The sequence below is a fragment of the Mustelus asterias genome, chromosome 15, assembly GCF_964213995.1.
Source record: "Mustelus asterias chromosome 15, sMusAst1.hap1.1, whole genome shotgun sequence".
NCBI classification, from domain to species: domain Eukaryota; kingdom Metazoa; phylum Chordata; class Chondrichthyes; order Carcharhiniformes; family Triakidae; genus Mustelus; species Mustelus asterias.
The window spans coordinates 87,816,872-87,836,748 of NC_135815.1; the positions used below are offsets into that span (position 1 = coordinate 87,816,872).

Consider the following 19,877-nt stretch of genomic DNA (forward strand, 5'->3'; position numbering starts at 1 on the left):
TCTTTGGACACCAAGGGGCAATTTAGCATGGCCAATCCACCTAACCTGCACATCTTTGGACACCAAGGGGCAATTTAGCATGGCCAATCCTTCTAACCTGCACATCTTTGGACTGTGGGCGGGAACCGGAGCACTCGGAAGAAACCCACGCAGACACGGGGAGAATGTGCAGACTCCACACAGACAGTCACCCGAGGCTGGAGTCGAACCCGCGTCCCTGGCGCTGTGAGGCAGCAGTGCTAACCACCGTGCTACTGTACCATCACCCGGTGGTAGCACAGCGGTTAGCACTGCTGCCTCACAGTGCCAGGAACCCGGGTTCAATTCCCAGCTTGGGTCACTGTCTGTGTGGAGTTTGCACATTCTCCCTGTGTCTGCGTGGGTTTCCTCCGGGTGCTCTGGTTTCCTCTCACTGTCTGAAAGACGTGCTGGTTAGGTGCATTGGCCATGCTAAATTCTCCCTCACTGTATCCAAACAGGCGCCGGAGTGTGGCAACTAGGGGATTTTCACAGTAACTTCATTGCGGTGATAATGTAAGCCTTACTTGTGACTAATAAATAAACTTTACTTATGTTATTCCCTGTGGAAATCAATCACAGAGGCCAATATCAGGAAATCAGCAACTGTACCAAGAGTGACCAGAATCGAACAAAATTCATCCTTCGACCAATTGGGCCTAACCCATACACCAATGCCCCTTACCTCCCTCACCCCTCCCCCCACCTCACCCCCGCCACCACCCACCTCCACCTCTCAACAGAACAGCAAGATCAGACTCAAAATGCCAGACCCGCTAAGACTTGTCACGAAACCAGAAATATACTTGTATCCAACTGACCATGCGGAACAAAAACAGAAAATGCCTGGAAAATCTCAGCAAGTCTGACAGCATCTGTGGGGAGAGAATAGAGCCAATGTCTCGAGTCTGGATGACCCTTCATCAGTGCTAAAGCTGAAGCAAGACTTTCCAGCATTCCCTGTTTCTGTTTCAGATTCCAGCGTCCGAAGCAACTTGCTTTAATCTTAGTAGCCACTGAGAAAGCCAACGATCGCCCTTTCCGCCCACATAAATGAAAGGCCTGAGGTGCGAACATCAGTGAGAAGTCTCCTCTACAACGCCTCTACTTTCTCAGAAGACTAAGGAAATTTGGCATGTCAGCTACGACTCTCACCAACTTTTACAGATGCACCATAGAAAGCATTCTTTCTGGTTGCGTCACAGCTTGGTATGGCTCCTGCTCTGCCCAAGACCGCAAGGAACTACAAAGGGTTGTGAATGTAGCCCAGTCCATCACGCAAACCAGCCTCCCATCCATTGACTCCGTCTACACTTCTCGCTGCCTCAGCAAAGCAGCCAGCATAATTAAGGACCCCACGCACCCCGGACATTCTCTCTTCCACCTTCTTCCGATGGGAAAAGATACAAAAGTCTGAGGTCACGTACCAACCGACTCAAGAACAGCTTCATCCCTGCTGCTGTCAGACTTTTGAATGGACCTACCTCGCATTAAGTTGATCTTTCTCTACACCCTAGCTATGACTGTAAGACTACATTCTGCACTCTCTCGTTTCCTTCTCTATGAACGGGTATGTTTTGTTTGTATAGCGCGCAAGAAACAATACTTTTCACTGTATCCTAATACATGTGATAATATTAAATCAAATCAAATCAAAATCTGTGCCCACGGGTCACTGATTATCAAAGAATTTCACATAAAGAATCTCAGATTGTCTGATATACCAGCAATCCGATCCATTGGATCCAAAGTCCAAAGATGTGCGGGTTAGGTTGATTGGCTATGCTAAAATTGCCCTTAGTGTCCTGGGATGCGTAGGTTAGAGGGATTAGTGGGTAAATATGTAGGGATATGGGGGTAGGGCCTGGGTGGGATTGTGGTCGGTGCAGACTCGATGGGCCGAATGGCCTCTTTCTGTGCTGTAGGGTTTCTAAGATTTCTAAGATTCTAAGGTTTCATTGCCACTCATATCACTCCCAATCCAATTGACTACATTTTAAATAACATTTCTGGTTCATCATAGAATCATAGAAACCCTACAGTGCAGAAGGAGGCCATTCAGCCCATCGAGTCTGCACCGACAACAATCCCACCCAGGCCCTATCCCCTTAACTCCATGTATTTACCCTGCTAATCCCTTTGGATGAGTCCTCGCTTAATCCCAACTTGTGATTGCTGAAAAACTGTCCCGAAGGGTAGGGTTTCAGGCAGAGACGCAACACACCAGAATGTTGACACTTACCCGTCTGCCCTCCAGGAACTTTAAGGCTGTTCCAATGTTGCTCAACCAGTGGATGCGTTTTAGCTTCCGGCCCTGTTCACAAGGCTGCAAAAATGGAACGCAAATTAGTCACACACACCAAAACCGCTGCATCAAAATACTGAGGTGGCAAGCTGGGCGTTTAATTAATTTAGTAAGTAACTTCCTGTAAGAGGGTCGTTGGCCTATCTCATCACCTCTGCAAAATTCTGGGTCAGTGGGACATTGGAGGAATTTGTGGCTTCATCAGTTCTTCTTCATAGAATCTCTATACTGCAGAAGGCTGCCATTCGGCCCATCAAGTATGCACTAACTTTCCAACACAGCATCTTACCCAGGTGCAACCCCGCCCTATCCCTATAACCCCACACTTTTACCCCGCTAATCCACCTAACCTGCACATCTTTGGACACGAAGGGGCAATTTACCATGCCCAATCCACTTAACCTGCACACCTTTGGATACTAAGGGGCAATTTAACATGGCCAATCCACCTAACCCACACATTTTTGGACACTAAGGGACAATTTAGCACGGCCAATCCACCTAACCCCACATCTCAGGAGAGTGGGAGGAAACCGGAGCACCCGGAGGAAACCCACGCAGACACGGGGGAGAATATGCAAATTCCACACAGACAGTGACCCAAAGCCGGAATTGAACCCGGGTCCCTGGCGCTGTGAGGCAGCAGTGCTAACCACTGTGCCACCGTGTCGCCCCTTGTTGAAGAACATTCTTCTGTAGTCAGTCATACATCACCTGAAAGAGTGGTGGAAGCAGATATAGCAGTAACTTTCAAAATGGGATGTTTGGAAAGGAAAAACGTGCAGGAGAAAAGTGGGACTACTTGGGTAGAGCAGGGACAGGTGTGAAGGGTCGGATGGCCTCCTTTGTGCAGTCTTATTCATGATTCAGAACCTTTCCTTCTTAACCCAGGGACGTGGAGATTAACACTGGTATCACAATCCCACCTTAGATCAACTGCTTTAGCGTTGTCCCTGATCTGTATTGTTCAGCAGGAGAGGAGACAGAAGGCCATGAGGTTCATGCTGAGTTAAGCTGATAAATAAACTCACCAGTGGCTGGCCAGATAGAACCTCCAACAACGCCAGTAACATCACACCATCCTTGATATCTTCAAATAAATCGTTGACTATAATGGGGGGATTGCGCTGAAACACAAGAGCGAGAAACATTTAGCACTGGATGTTAACGGGCCGGGTTACATAGGCAGGGAGGTGAGGGTGGGATGAGGGGGTAGGATTCCGAATGTGAAACCAAGGTGTGGGCCTGGTTGACAGGCTTGGCTTGCAGTCAGGAGTAGGCCGCAGTTTCAAGTAGGTTGCCTGCATTTGCTGGTAAGGGAATGAGGGAGGGGAGTCAGATTCCTAACCCCAGGGGTGATCCGGGAGGAGATAAAGGAGTCCAATCTCCAACCCCAGGGGCTGGGGGGGGAAGATCTGATCCCTGATTAATGGGTGGACTTTTGGATTGTACTGGGTGGGGTAGAGGAATGGTGGGAATGTCGGATCTCAGGTGCAGAGGTGCACTTGGTGGAGTGAGATGAGGAAAACCTGTTCCTCCTGGCCCATAAGCAGTGCTGTAATGTCACTTAGCTCTCCCTTCCCCCCCCCCCCCACCCATCCCCCCTCCCCCATCCCCCCACCCCCACTCCCCCCCTCCCACACCCCACCCCCCCCGCCACCCCCACTCCACCCCCACCACCCCCCCCAAACCCCCCCCCCACTCCCCCCCCCACCTCCCCCCTCCCCCATTCCCCCCACCCCCACTTCCCCCCCCCCCCCCACCCCACCCCCCCCCCCCCCCCCCCCCGCAAAGCTGTCTTCACCTCTCCAGGTTTTCTGAAGCCGGTGAGGCCTGGCTGACCATTAATGAACCTGCAGAGCACGTTAACTCGGAGACTACCGACCTTGTTTAAAATATTTAAACTGCCAATCCAGGTCCAGGGAGTAGATTAGCTGCCCCCCCCCCCCCCCCACCCTTGTCCAGCCTCTGTTAAAGTCAAAGCTCTCCTGAAATGTAATTTTCAATAACAAAATCTAATGTGGAATTTTAACTTTAACACTCTGACACTTCCTACATACATTAACAAAGTAACATCGAAACTAGAAGCAGGAGGAGGCCATTCGGCCCTTCAAGCCTGCTCCACCATTCATTTTGATCATGGCTGATCATCGAATTCAATATCCTGATCCCCCCCTTCCCCCATCTCCCTCGATCCCTTTAGCCCCTAAAGCTACATCTAATTTCTTCTTGAAATCACACAACATTTTGGCCTCAAGTACACTCTGTGGTAGTAAATTCCACACATTCACCACCCTTTGGGTGAAGAAATTTCTCTTCACCTCAATCCTAAAAGGTTTACCCCTTATCCTCAAACTATGACCCCTACTTCTGGACTCCCCCACCATTGGGAACATTCTTCCTGAATCTACCCTGTCTAACCCTGTTAGAATTTTATAAGTTTCTATGAGATCCCCTCTCATTCTTCCAGACTCCAATGGATACAATCCTAACCGACTTAGTCTCTCCTCATATGACAGACCTGCCATCCCAGGAATCAGCCTGGTAAACCTTCGCTGTTCTCCCTCTATAGCAAGGACATCCTTCCTCAGATAAGGACACCAAAATGGCACACACTTAGACATAGACACCCCACAGTGCAGAAAGAGGCCATTCGGCCCATCGAGTCTGCACCGACCACAATCCCACCCAGGCCCTACCCCCATATCCCAACATATTTTACCCGCTAATCCCTCTAACCTACGCATCTCAGGACACTAAGGGGCAATTTTGAGCATGGCCAATCAACCTAACCCGCACATCTTTGGACTTAACCCGCACTTCCTCATAAGCAGAGCAAAGATAAGTTGACCAACATCAAGGAGGCGATGGCCCAGTTACATTATCACTAGACTATTAATCCAGAAACTCAGCTAAAGTTCTGGGAACCCAGGTTCAAATCCCGCCACTTCAGATGGTGGAATTTGAATTCAATTTTTAAAATCTAGAATTAAGAATCTACTGATGACCGTGAAACCATTGTCGATTGTCGGATAAACCCATCTGGTTCACTAATGTCCTTTAGGGAAGGAAATCTGCCTCCCTTACACGGTCTGGCCTCCAGAGCCACAGCAATATGGTTGACTCTCAACTGCCCTCCAAGGGCAACTGGGAAGGGCAATAAATGCTGGCCCAGCCAGCGACGCCCATGTCCCACGAATGAATAAATAAAAATGAACCAAACATGGCGTAACAATGAACGAATCAGGCACTTTTAGCAAACAACAAAACCAACTGGTGCTGATAAACTCACTAGAAATTATTTCATGTACTCTAACTTGTCGAGTAAATGACAGGAGAACAATGTTCTAACAGAATGTATCTCTCAGGTCATGTACATTATTAAATCAGGCATCCGTCAAGACGAAACTAAACAGGGGATGAACAAGCACAGAAGGTTTCACCAATTTGGAATCATAGAACTGAATCCCTATAGGGCAGAAGGAAACCATCCAGTAATATTATTAAACTAGAAAGAGTGCAGAAAAGATTTACTAGGATGCTACCGGGACTTGATGGTTTGAGTTATAAGGAGAGGCTGGAGGGACTTTTTTCCCTGGAGCGTAGGAGGGTTAGGGGTGATCTTATAGAGATCTATAAAATAATGAGGGGCATAGATCAGCTAAATAGTCAACATCTTTTCCCAAAGGTAGGGGAGTCTAAAACTAGAGGGCATAGGTTTAAGGTGAGAGGGGAGAGATAGAAAAGGACCCAGAGGGGCAATTTTTTCACACAGAGGATGGTGAGTGTCTGGAACAAGCTGCCAGAGGTAGTAGTAGAGGCGGGTACAATTTTGTCTTTTAATAAGCATTTAGACAGTTACATGGGTAAGATGGGTATAGAGGGATATGGGCCAAACGCGGGCAATTGGGACTTGCTTAGTGGTTAAAAAAATAGAGGTGGCATGGACAAATTGGGCCGAAGGGCCTGTTTCCAAGCTGTAAACCTCTATGACTCAATCAAGTCTGCACCAACAACAACGCCACTCAGGCCCTTATCCCCGTAAACCCACATATTTACCCTGCTAATACCCCTAAGGGGCAATTAAGCATGGCCAATCAACCCAACCTAATCTTTGGACAGTGGGAAGAAACTAGAGTGCCCAAAGGAAACCCACGCAGACACGAGAAGAAGGTGCAAACCCCACACAGACAGCGACCCAAGGCTGGAACTGAATCCAGGTTCCTGGCGCTGTGAGGCAGCAGTGCTAACCACTGTGCCACTGTGTCGCCCTCGAAGGTGGCAACTGTTGGACACAGTTTTGGTTAAATTAAGGCGTGGCCGACTCTGGTGAATCTAAAAGATGCCACAGAGCTATTTTGGAAACGAGAAACAGGGGAATTATCCCTGGTGTCCTGGCTAATATCCATCACTCAATCAACATCACAAAACAAACGATCTGATCATTACCACGGTTCTGTATGTGGGATCTTGCTGTGTACAGATTGACTGCTGCATTTCCTACATTACAACAGTGACTACACTTCAAAAGTAATTCATTGCCTGTAAAATGATCCAAGACACCGGGTAGTGGTGAAAAGGTGCTATTTAAATGTAAGTCTTTCTATTTCTTTCTCCTTTGGATGTCAAGCTGCACTATGCCCTCAAGTCTCAGAGTGGGACTCGAACCCACTACCTGCTGACTCAAGAGAGACCCAATGAAGAGAATGGTTCTGCCTTGGTCCAAGGATAATCAACGCGAGATGGGCACTTTGCCTCTGCCGACCACTTCAAGAAATAAACTCTGATACCAATGCGATACGGAGGTATCACAGTTTGGTATGGCTCCTGCTCTGACCAAGACCGCAAGAAACTACAAAAGGGTCATGAACGAAGCCCAGTCCATCACGCAAACCAGCCTCCCATCCGCCGACTCCATCTACAGTTCCCTCTACCTTGGAAAAGCAGCCAGCAAAATCAACGCCCCGGACATACTCTCTTCCACCTTCATCCGTCGGGAAAAAGATAAAAAAGTCTGAAATCATAGAATCCATACAATGCAGAAGGAGGCCATTCAGCCTATCGAGTCTGCATCGACTACAATCCCACCCAGGCCCTATCCCCGCTACCCCACATATTTACCCTGCTAATCCCCCTGACATTAAGGGGCAATGTCCTATGGCCAATCAGCCTAACCCACACATTTTTGGAGTGTGAGAGGAAATCGGAGCACCCGGAGGAAACCCACGCAGACACAGGGAGGAAGTGCAAACTCAACACAGACAGTCACCCGAGGCCAGAATTGAAGCTGGGTCCCTGGTGCTGTGAGACAGCAGTGCTGACCACACTACCACCCTATGACGTACCAACCGACTCAAGAACAGCGTCTTCCCTGCTGCTATCAGATTTTTGAACGAACCTACCACATATTAAGCTGATCTTTCTCTACACCCTAGCCATGACTGTAACACTACATTCTGCACCCTCTCCTTACCTTCTCCCCTATGTACTCTATGAACGGTATGCTTTGTCTGTAGAGCACGCAAGAAACAATGCTTTTCACTGTATACTAATACATGTGACAATAATAAATCAAATCAAATCAAATCAATGTTGTGTTGGTTGAACACTAGCCTCCTGGCAGCAACTTCTTGATAAATCCCGCGGTAAAATCCCCCGGTTGGCTGTCTGGCTACAGGAATTAACAGGACAGACACCAGGGGCTGGGCACAGGCGCTGAGCTCCCAAATCTCTGGTTCCAGCACACACAAGGCTTCAACGGTAGCCCTCATCTCTGGGACTGGTATCACTGAGAAGGAGCTGAGGAGTAACATTGTGGGACTAACATCACTTCCAAGTTCACAGCCAAGTCCTGACTGGGAACTCCCATTGCCCTTCCCTCATCATTACTGGGTCAAATCATGGCACTCTCCAACTCTCACCTTTGTGTGAACACCATCAGTACAAAGACTGAGGCTATAAGGAGGGAATGGCAATGGGAACTTGATGTATCCACGAGTAAATAAGAAAACCGTAAAAGGCCCTGTTATATGGGCGGCACGGTCGCACTGCTGACTCACAGCGCCAGGGACCCGGGTTCAATTCCGGCCTCGGGTCACTGTCTGTGTGGAGTTTGCACGTTCTCCCCATGTCTGCGTGGGTTTCCTCCGGGTGCTCCGGTTTCCTTCCACAGTCCGAAGATGTGCAGGTTAGGTTGATTGGCCAGGGTAAATTGACCCTCGTGTCAGGGGGGATTAGCAGGGTAAATATGAGGGTTTACGGGAATAGGGCCTGGGTGGAATTGTGGTTGGTGCAGACTCGATGGGCCGAATGGCCTCCTTCTGCACTTTGGGATTCTATAATTCCATGACTCACAGCGCCGGGGACCTGGGTTCGATTTCCAGCTTGGGTCACTGCCTGTGCGGAGTTTGCACGTTCTCCCCGTGTCTGCGTGGGTTTCCTCCGGGTGCTCCGGTTTCCTCCCACAGTCCAAAAGACGGGCTGGTTAGGCATGTTGGCCATGCGGAATTCTACCCGAACAGGCGCCGGAGTGTGACGACTGGGGGGATTTTCACAGTAACTTCATTGCGGTGTTAATGCAAGCCTACTTGTGACACTAATAAATAAACTTTAAACTTACAACTTAAAGTTGTGCGGGTTAGGTTGATTGGCCATGCTAAGTTGAATCTAGTGTCAGGGGGATTATGTGGGGTAAATATGTGGGGTTTTGGGAATAGGGCCTGGGTGGGATTGTGGTCGGTGCAGACTCGATGGGCCAAATGGCCTCCTTCTGCACTGCAGGGATTCTATGATTCTATTCTATGATTACGAACAGTTTAAATCCACGGTCCTCCAATACACGTTACAGACGGAGCTGATTGACGCTGCACCTGTGTAGAGAATGAGGCTTGAACACAATGCAAATGAGAGAAGGCAAAAGTACAATTTTGTCAGGAATGTGAAGCCAGTGGAATGTTTCCCTTTCACTCATAGTATTAAAGAGCAGCACCATTGTATAATGTAAAATACATCTCCACAGCATCCGGATTAACAAAGCAGCAAGGTATCTGGGGTTTATTTTTCTGCGTCACTCTAGAATCATTTTAAATGACAATCGATGTCTAAGAAAGGGAAGACATTTATTGAGCTGGTTCGAATCCAGTGCAGTGTTTCAAAGTTAAAGAGGGACACCTCCCTGTTTATACAAGCACACAAGATGCACATATGCATGGCACACACATGATACACACACATGCATGACACACAAACATGCACACTGCTGTGTTTCCTACATTATAACTGACTATACTTCAAAAGTGATTCATTACCTGTAAAGTGGTTTAACACAGGCAGACACACAGATGCTCACATGCACACACACTCACACACGCACACAGACACACCCACACACAGACATACACACACACAGCCACACCCACACACAGACATACACACACACGCACACAGACACACCCACACGCAGACATACACACACACTCACAGACACACGCACACACAGTCATACACACACACACAGACACACCCACACACAGACATACACACACACATGCACATACAGACACACATGCCTCACATACACGCAGGCACACACACACATGCATTACATACACAGACATACACACACACTGACACATGAACATACATGCATACAAAAACACACACACAGACACACACACATGCACATACACACACATGCATCACATACACAGACACACACTGACACTCACACATCACAAACACCCGCAGACATGTATTACATAAACACTCATGTATCACACAAATATACATGCAAACACACACATACATGCACACATACACACATACATGCAAGCACACACACACGCACACACAAGCAGACACACACGTATGCATACACACACACACAAATGCACATACATACACGCATACATGCAAGCACACGCAAGCATATGCAGACACGCAAACAAATGTGCATGTGGCAGATTCCCCCGTTAGGAAGGCTGACAATCCAATGTTGCATAACCCAATTTTACCCCCATCAGGGGTCAGGGGGTCAGGAGCTGCTCATTTCGTAATGGGTTCCTGCTTCAAACACTCTGAGCAAGGAAACGCGGACAATGTTGCAGTGACATGCTATTTGGTGCCCTGCTTTAGCACAACCTCCACGCCCCCAGCAGAGCTGGTGGGAAGCTCATTAAAAGTGATTGTTCGATAATGTCACCGTGTACAGCATTGTTCCTCTCTGTTCCAGAGAACCACAATGCCGAGAAGGTGTAAGCTCTTAAACATTGCTATTATTAGGTGTGAGGCCTTATCATTCTCACCAATACCATGAGAGCATTTACATCAAATAGAATCAGAGAGTCTTACAGTACAGGAAGTGGCCATTCGGCCCATTGTGTCTGTGGTGCTCTTTGAAAGGGATGTCCAATTTGTCTCACCCTCTCTGCTGTTGCCCCATAGCCCTGCTAACGTGGCCTTTTCAAAATTATATGGAATTCCCCTTTGAAAATTCCATCCCACCACCCAATCAGATCAGAACAGTCCGCTGTGTGGAAAAGGAGGCTTCATACACCTGCTTCTTTTGCTAATTGTCTTCAATCTGTGTCCTCCAGTTATTCACTCTCCTCCTGGTAGCACGGTGGCCCAGTGGTTAGCACTGCTGCCTCACAGCGCCAGGGATCCGGGTTCAATTCCAGCCTTGGGTCACTGCCTGTGTGCAGTTTGCATGTTCTCCCTGTGTCTGCGTGGGTTTCCTCTGGTTTCCTCCCACAGTCCGAAAGACGTGCTGGTTAGGTGCATTGTCCATTCTCCCTCAGTAACATAGAAACATAGAAACCCTACAGTGCAGAAGGAGGCCATTCGGCCCATCGAGTCTGCACCGACCACAATCCCACCCAGGCCCTACCCCCACATATTTACCCGCTAATCCCTCTAACCTACGCATCTCAGAATTCTAAGGGCAATTTTTAACCTGGCCAATCAACCTAACCCGCACATCAGTGTACCCGAACAGGCACCAGAGTGTGGCGACTAGGGGATTTTCACAGTAATTTCATTGCACTGTTAATGTCAGCCTACTTGTGAAACCAATGAATAAATTTTAAACTCGATGGAAACAGGTTCTTCTCTCTGTCGACTCAATCGAAACATCTCACAATTGTAAACATCTCGATGACATCTCCCTGACTGACAATTAAATTTGCCATCCTTCAGATCCCTGGGAATTACAATGTGCGGAGATGACAAGGAGATGCTGTCAGAGCGAAGACAGGCTATCCAGATATGAGCAATACTTCCTCCGGCTTTTGCCAGACAATCAATGTGAACAAATCTAGATTGTTCTCCTGCCTCACTGATGATTGTCTTTGTGTTGTGTGGCTGATTCTCCTGTCAGCCGCACGCCGCTGACTCCAAGACCAATTTGGAGTCCTCCTCCGACACCTCACAGAGGTCGTGAACTCCATCCACGCTTTACAAGGCAAACAATTTTTTTGATTTATTATTGTCACATGTATGAGTATACAGTGAAAAGTATTGTTTCTTGCATGTTATACAGACAAAGCATACCATTCATAGAGAAGGAAACGAGAGAGTGCAGAATGTAGTGTTACATTCATAGCTAGGGTGTAGAGAAAGATCAACTTAATGCAAGGTAAGTCCATTCAAAAGTCTAACAGCAGCAGGGGAGAAGCTGTTCTTGAGTCGGTTGGTGCGTGACCTCAGACTTTTGTATCTTTTTCCCGACGGAAGAAGGCGGAAGAGAGAATGTCCGGGTTGCGTGGAGTCTTTAATTACACTGGTTGCTTTGCCGAGGCAAAGTGTAGACAGAGTCAATGGATGGGAGGCTGGTTTGCGTGATGGATTGGGCTACATTCACGACCTTTTGTAGTTTCTTGCGGTTTTGGGCAGAGCAGGAGCCATACCAGATACAACCAGAAAGAATGCTTTCTATGGTGTATCTGTAAAAGTTGGTGAGAGTTGTAGCTGACATGCCAAATTTCCTTAATCTTCTGAGTAAGTAGAGGCGTTGGTGGGCTTTCTTAACTAGAGTGTCGGCATGTGGCGGGGGGGGGGGACCAGGACAGGTTGTTGGTTATCTGGACACCTAAAAATTTGAAGCTCTTGACCATTTCTACTTCGTCCCCGTTGATGTAGACAGGGGCATGTTCTCATTTACGCTTGCTGAAGTCGATGACAATCTCGTTCGTTTTGTGGGCATTGAGGGAGAGATTCTCTATCTCATTCCTGTACTCTGTCTCGTCATTGTTTGAGGTCCGACCCACTACGGTGGTGTCGTCAGCAAACTCAAAATCAAACTTGAAAAACTAGCGTCAAGAGGGGAAGGGAAGCTGGGAGCCGGGGCCTACACCCCGCAGCTGGTGGCGTCGCACCACCCAAGGAGCATCAAGTTATTGGTGTCAAAGCACGTCCTCTCCAGATCAGGCTCAGAGGGCAGTCCCTAATCTCCCGGCCTGACAAGATGCCAAGAGTTGGGTCTGTGGTGTGCGTTAAGCCCAGCAGAGCTTAGTGAGGTTGATGTTGGAGAATGTGATCCTGGTGCTGTCGCCAGAATTACATCCTGAAATATTTTGGGGGCCACGTGAAGATTTTGAGGTAAATCTTCATCCTCCAGTGATTAGAGCAGCAGTGACTGCTTCAACTTGCTCGGAATCCCTCCAACGCTGGTCGCCTCCAAGAGGGGCCCATTGGTCTCTGCTGTCCATTCAATCTACTTCATTTGCCACAGAGAAATGCTGGGATGACACTCATTTCTAAGCAGGCAAGAACTTTATTTAGAGTTTTACACACAGATTAAGATGTCTATTCCCATACTTCTAACAGCTTCCAGCACTTCCGGTATTGTCTGTTTACTCTGAGTCCACACCAGGCTTAACCAATTGAGCACAGTGAGCAACATCAGTTACCGGACTTGCATAATCAAACACAGATCAATTAAACCATTGAACACGACCGTCTGCGCTCAGACCAATCAACTGGCCTCATGAGGAGGCTCATTTTCATAGAATCATGGAAACTCTATGGGTGCCATTCAGCCCATCGGGTCCACACTCTAACAGAGTATTTGACCCAAGCTCTCTCCCCCACCCTATCCTGGTAACCCTACACATTTATCGCGGCTAATCCATCTAACCCACTCATCTTTGGACACTAAGGGGCAACTTAGTATGGCCTAAACTGCACACCTTTGGAGGAAACCAGAACACCCAGAGGAAACCCACGCAGACACGGGGGAAATGTGCAGGCTCCGCACAGACAGACAGTGACCAAAGCCGGGAATCGAACCCGGGTCCCAGGCGCTGTGAGGCGGCAGAACGAACCACTGTGCCACCGCACCACGCGCTGAAATGAGTGAGGGGATAGGTACCAGTGCCGTGACGGTAAAGGCTAATGGCATGATCTTTGTTTAAATGCAGAGATTGCCTCTATTTTGGCATTCTCCCGGTACGGGCGCAGTGATGGTGTGGTGAAGTTTGCTTTCTAAGGTACAACTTCAATCCGAAGAAGCAGGCTACTGAGTAATGAGCAAAAGGAAGTAACACCTCCATATCTATAACAGATTTAAGAATATCCAATGTGGACTTCCTCTGCATTTAATGACTTCAACAAAGTCCATGAGGTTGACCAGGGAGTATGAGCTCCCTGATTGAGGTCTCAATTGCCTGTCCAATCAGTCTCACTGTACAGAAATATGGGAGCGTCAGGGCTCCTCACACTCCGGATTCTGACTTTGTAACTGAAACACTCTGAGGAGTGGAATTGAGTTTGTAAATAAAGGGAATCTGGTGAAGGGACACCGGCCTCTGAGGAGTTATTTCAGTCGACAAAACCTCAATTCCTATCGTCATATTTCTGACACTGAATGTTTCTGATTTTCAATCCCTTCCTCCATGTTTATTTATTTCAGGGGTTCGGAGTGTGGCTGGCTGGACTAGCATTTGTTGCCCATCTCTAGTTGCCCCTGAACTTGGTGGCTTGCTTGGCCATTTCAGAGGGCAGTTAAGAGTCAACCACATTGCTGTGGGTCTGGAGCCAAATGTAGTCCAGACCAGGTAGGGACGGCAGATCTTTGGGTAGGCACGGTAGTACAGTGGTTAGCACTGATACCTCACAGTGCCAGGGACCCGGGTTCGATTCCCGGCTTCAGTCACTGTCTGTGTGGAGTTCGCATGTTCTCCCCGTGTCTGCGTGGGTTTCCTCCGGGTGCTCCGATTTCCTGCCACAGTCCAAAGATGTGCAGGTTTGGTGGATTGGCCATGATAAATTGCCACTTAATGTCCCATGATGTGTAGGATACGGGGATTAGCAGGGTAATTCTGTTGGTTTATGGGGATAGGGTCTGGGTGAGATGCTCTGTTGAAGAACCAGTGTAGACTTGATGGGCTGAATGGCCTCCTTCTCCATTATAGGGATTCTATGATAAACCGGTTTTACAACAACCAATGGCAGTTTCACAGTCAGCATAATGTTCAGTTCCAGATTTGATTACTTTTACTAATCCACCAGGTGCCGTGGTGGGATTAGAGCCTGTGCTCCCTCTCCCCCCGCTCCCCCCCAAGAGAACCTGCTGCTAAGCACCTAGTTCGGTGACATTAGCACTGCAAAGCCCATGAGGTTGACCTTCTGGTGAAGGGACACTGGCCTCTGAGGAGTTATTTCAGTCGACAAAACCTCATTTCCTATTGTCATATTTCTGACATTTTTCCTGATTTTCAATTCCCTCCTCCACGTTTATTTATTTCAGGGGTTCGGAGTGTCGCTGGCTGGACCAGCATTTATTGCCCATCCCTAATAGCCCCTGAACTGAGTGGCTTGTTCAGCCATTTCAGAGGTCAATTAAGAGTCAACCATATTGCTGTGAGTCTGAAGCCACATGTAGGCCAGACCAGGTAAGGACGGCAGATCCTTGGGTAGGCACGGTAGTACGGTAGTTAGCACTGCTGCCTCACAGTGCCAGGGACCTGGGTTTGATTCCGACCTTGGGTCACTATCTGTGCAGTTTCCCCGTGTCCACATGGGTTTCCTCCAGGTGTTCTGGTTTCCTCCCACACTCCAAAGATGTGCAGATTTGGTGGATTGGCCATGCTAAATTACCCCTTAGTGTCCCAGGATGTGTAGGATAGGGGGATTAGCAGGGTAATTATGTTTGGTTATGGGGATAGGGCCTTGGTGAGATGTTCTGTTGGAGAGTCAGTGCAGACTCGATGGGCTGAATGGCTTCCTTCTGCACTGTAGGGATTCTATGATAAAACCAGTTTTACAACAACCAATGGCAGTTTCACGTAATGTTCAATTCCAGATTTGATCCACCAGCTGCCATGGTGAGATTTGAGCTTGTGTCCCACCCCTCACCTCCACCCCGCCCCCCCCCCCCACCCCCTCAACCCCCACACCCCAGAGAACTTGCCTCTAGGCACCTAGTTCATTGATATTAGCACTCCACCATCCTCTGCCCATCAAGCTACAATGGGAACTGTCTATGTAAACATGTCACACTGCAATTACACCCTCCCATCATCGGCAGCACTATAGTACTTCAGTCCTTCAGCCTCCTCAGCCTATTGTAGACGGAGAAAGAATGACTACAATAATAATGGCAATAGTGTCTTTAAAATGGCTATTCTGGCTGAGAGTTAAGCATGTTGGGATTTTTGGTCAACTTATAATTAAAACCAGATGCAGGTCGTAAAGTTACTCTGAATCAGGGATCAGGTCTGGGAACTGTGACCTGAAGATTCCCGTGTTGGTCAAATGGCAAAATGGTGAAATTACTTTCCTGTAGATTTGGTGGCATCGAATTTTATTGCCATTATGTGAGAGACATGCCATTTGAATTAAGCACAATAGCATAGTTTACAAGTAATTGCATTGGCTGTTTGAGCCGTGCGATCGGTTTCTGGTTATACAATTGGCTGGATGACAGAGAATCTTCTGGAAGTGAAAAATTTGTAGATAAAAGACATGTGCAGTCCTTTGTTTGCCGATGACAACTCTATAGAGATTCACCATGGTAAGAAGTGTGCCCTGAAGGATTCTTCAGAGAGGAGATAGATTCTACATCGGGGATATTAAGAAATGCTTTTCCTAAATTCGGTAGTATCTATTTTCAGTTAAATAACTAAAGTTGATGTTCAGTTAAGAGTTAAAAGTTCAGTAAAAGAGATAATGGACTCGGGCGAGATCATAAAATCCCACCCGAGGCCAACGGAGATCTCCGTTCAGCGAGCCTCACCCTCCCCGATTCCAGGGCGGGCAAGGCGGTAAAATTCCAGCCAATGAGTTGTTACCGTTTAAGTTTGAGTTGGTACCTAAGGTGTTAATCAGGGGAGATTGTTGAATGAATTAAAGTGTCGATTCCTGATCTTGTTTGTTTAATTAAATTGGAATACTTGCCTTCTCAGCCTATACAGGGGACAAACGCCTGCACTCCAAACAATTCTACCTCCCTACTTCTCAAACTGCCCTCTGTTTGCTGGTTTAACTAACAAATAAAGTGAACAGAAGATTTTCTTTTGACTGGATTTCAGTAACAAGTATTTTAGGACCAAAGGAGAAGATATTTGATCATTTCAGGCAGTTTTAATTTCTGGACTTGATAATATTCCCGCCATAGGGAGCTTGGGACAAAGGATTACAATTAAGCCACCAGCAATTAATTTATAAATGATCTTTGATCTGGCTTACTGGAACAACGAGAGGAGGCAGGCCTTGAGGCAGGATAAAATGAGCTTAAACGCTCCCCCAATGATCTACCTAGGAGAGAGAAAAAAAACCTACAAAGGATGAGATAATCCTGATCTAACCTGGCCACACAGGCTTTCACTATAAATTGCAATAAACCATCTCTTGTACCATCACTCAAATGGGACAGGAAACCTAACAAACAGCAGAAACAATGGCACTGTTAAAGCGTGTTAAATCACAAGCCAGTGAGTAACGGATATAGGGATAACATTACAGCAGCAGAAGCCTGTGACCATGGCAGTAAGGATGCTTCAATGTCAGAGTGGTAGAGGACAACATGCACCAGTCGATCGTTCAACCTCAGGCATTTGGGCATTTGATCCAACTCAAGGTGAAAGGTGCCCATTTTGGCACCGGGTGAGCCATTCGCAAACAATAAAGTCTGTGCTGCCCGTCCATCGTGCTGTTAAAGTTTATTTATCAGTGTCACAGGTAGGCTTACTTGTCCAAGGAGGCAAACACTGCAATGAAGTTACTGTGAAAATCCCTTAGTCGCCACACTCCAGCGCCCGTTCAGGTACACTGAGGGAGAATTCGGCCTGGCCAATGCATCTAACCAGCACGTCTTTTGGACTGTGGGAGGAAACCAGAGCACCGGGAGGAAACCCACGCAGTCACGGGGAGAATGTGCAGACTCCGCACAGACAGTGACCTAAGCCGGGAATCGAACCCGGGTCCCCGGCATTGGGAGGCTGCAGTGCTAACCACTGTACCACCGTGCCGCCAACACTAAAAATCAGCCTCTGGATGGTCACAAACCACCGAGTGTTGAGTCAAACAGGATAAACCAGGCAACTAGAATTTATCAAACAAAATAAAAACTTCCATGGTAACTATTGGAGCCCTCAGCACAACCACTGACAACTCTCACTTGACCAGTGTAGGATCGGAGGGGGCTGATATTGCTTCGATGGGGTGTATATCAGTTTGTTTCACACTTGGAGTACTGTGCTCAGTTCTGGTCGCCTCATTACAGGAAGGATGTGGAAAAGATTGAAAGGGTGCAGAGGAGATTTACAAGGATGTTGCCTGGATTGAGTGGCATGCCTTACGAGGATAGGCTGAGGGAGCTCGGTCTTTTCTCCTTGGAGAGACGTAGGATGAGAGGAGACCTAATAGAGGTATATAAGATGTTGGGAGGCATAGATCGGGTGGACTCTCAGAGGCTATTTCCCAGGGTGGAAATGGCTGCTACGAGAGGACACAGGTTTAAAGTGCTGGGGGGTAGGTACAGGGGAAATGTTAGGGGGAAGCTTTTCAGACAGAGAGTAGTGGGCGAGTGGAATCGGCTGCCGTCAGTGGTGGTGGAGGCAAACTCAATAGGGTCTTTTAAGAGACTCCTGGATGAGTACATGGAGCTTAATAGGATGGAGGGTTATAGGTAGGCCTAAAAGGTAGGGATATGTTCGGCACAACTTGTGGGGCCGAAGGGCCTGTTTTGTGTTGTAGTTTTCTATGTTTCTCTGTTTCTATGTCCAGTTGCTCTGATCACAGGCTGCAATTCTCCACGAGACCTACCCACATTCTTGCGAAAGTCTGCCTTGCGGTCTGTTCGTTAAGGTGCGATCTTGCTCAAGTTACACCATAATCACCACTTCTCTTGAAATGACTTTGCAAAAGGAGAGGATGTGCACAGGATCACTGAGTGGGTTCCTCACCCAGAGGCTTGGAAATGCAATGGGTCAGCTCCCTGCTGCACCCTGTGTGGGCAGCACGGTAGCACAGTGGTTAGCACTGCTGCCTCACAGCGCCAGGGACCCGGGTTCAATTCCCGGCTTGGGTCACTGTCTGTGTGGAGTTTGCACGTTCTCCCCGTGTCTGTGCGGGTTTCCTCCGGGTGCTCCGGTTTCCTCCCACACTCCAAAGACGTGCGGGTTAGGTGCATTGGCCATGCTAAATTCTCCCTCAGTGTACCCGGACAGGCGCCGGAGTGTGGCAACTAGGGAATTTTCACAGTTTCTTCATTGCAGTGTTAATGTAAACCTTCTTGTGACACTAATAAATAAACTTGAAACTTTTACTTTAAAATCCAAGCAAAGCTGCTGAGATGGGGAGCACTGTTCTCCGGGATTTGGGGGCAATGAGTTGGCAGCAATTTAGGTTGGGAACAATGTTTTTTTTCCCCAAGGTTTAGCGAATGCAAGCTTGAGTTCATCCAGAACTCTGCCGCCTCTATCCTAACTCGTACAAAGACCCCATTGATCCATCACATTTGTGCTCACTGACCTGCACTGGCAACCCATCAATTTTACAATAGAATCCCGATGGCTCAGAAAGAGGCCACTTGGCCCATCAGGTCTGCATCGACCCTCCAAAAGTGCATCTTACCCAGGTCCTCCCTTCTGCCCTATCCCCGTAACCCCGCACATTTACACCACCAATCCACCTAACCTGCTCAACTTTGGACACTAAGGGGCAATTTAGCATGGCCAATCCATCTAACCTGCTAATCTTTGGGACACTAAGGAGCAATTTAGCATGGCCAATCCATCTAACCTGCTAATCTTTGGGGCACTAAGGAGCAATTTAGCATGGCCAATCCACCTAACCTGCTCATCTTTGGGACACTAAGGGGCAATTTAGCATGGCCAATCCACCTAACCTGCGCACATTTGGACACTAAGGGACAATTTAGCATGGCCAATCCACCTAACCTGCTCATCTTTGGACACTAAGGGGCAATTTAGCATGGCCAATCCACCTAACCTGTGTACATTTGGACACTAAGGGGCAATTTAGCATGGCCAATCCACCTAACCTGCTCATCTTTGGACGCTAAGGGGCAATTTAGCATGGCCAATCCACCTAA

The 19,877-nt window shown here is 47.9% G+C and overlaps 1 protein-coding gene across 1 annotated transcript in view; it reads right to left on the reverse strand.

Annotated features, from left to right (window-relative positions):
• LOC144504750 (nesprin-1-like) overlaps positions 1-19,877 on the reverse strand; it is a 603,924-nt gene that overhangs the window by 512,231 nt on the left and 71,816 nt on the right. Inside the window, exons 3-4 of the mRNA XM_078230493.1 lie at positions 3,355-3,450; positions 2,261-2,344 (exon numbers count right to left, since the gene is read on the reverse strand). Coding sequence (XP_078086619.1) covers positions 2,261-2,344; positions 3,355-3,450 — 180 coding nt within the window. The remainder of the gene's footprint in view (positions 1-2,260; positions 2,345-3,354; positions 3,451-19,877) is intronic.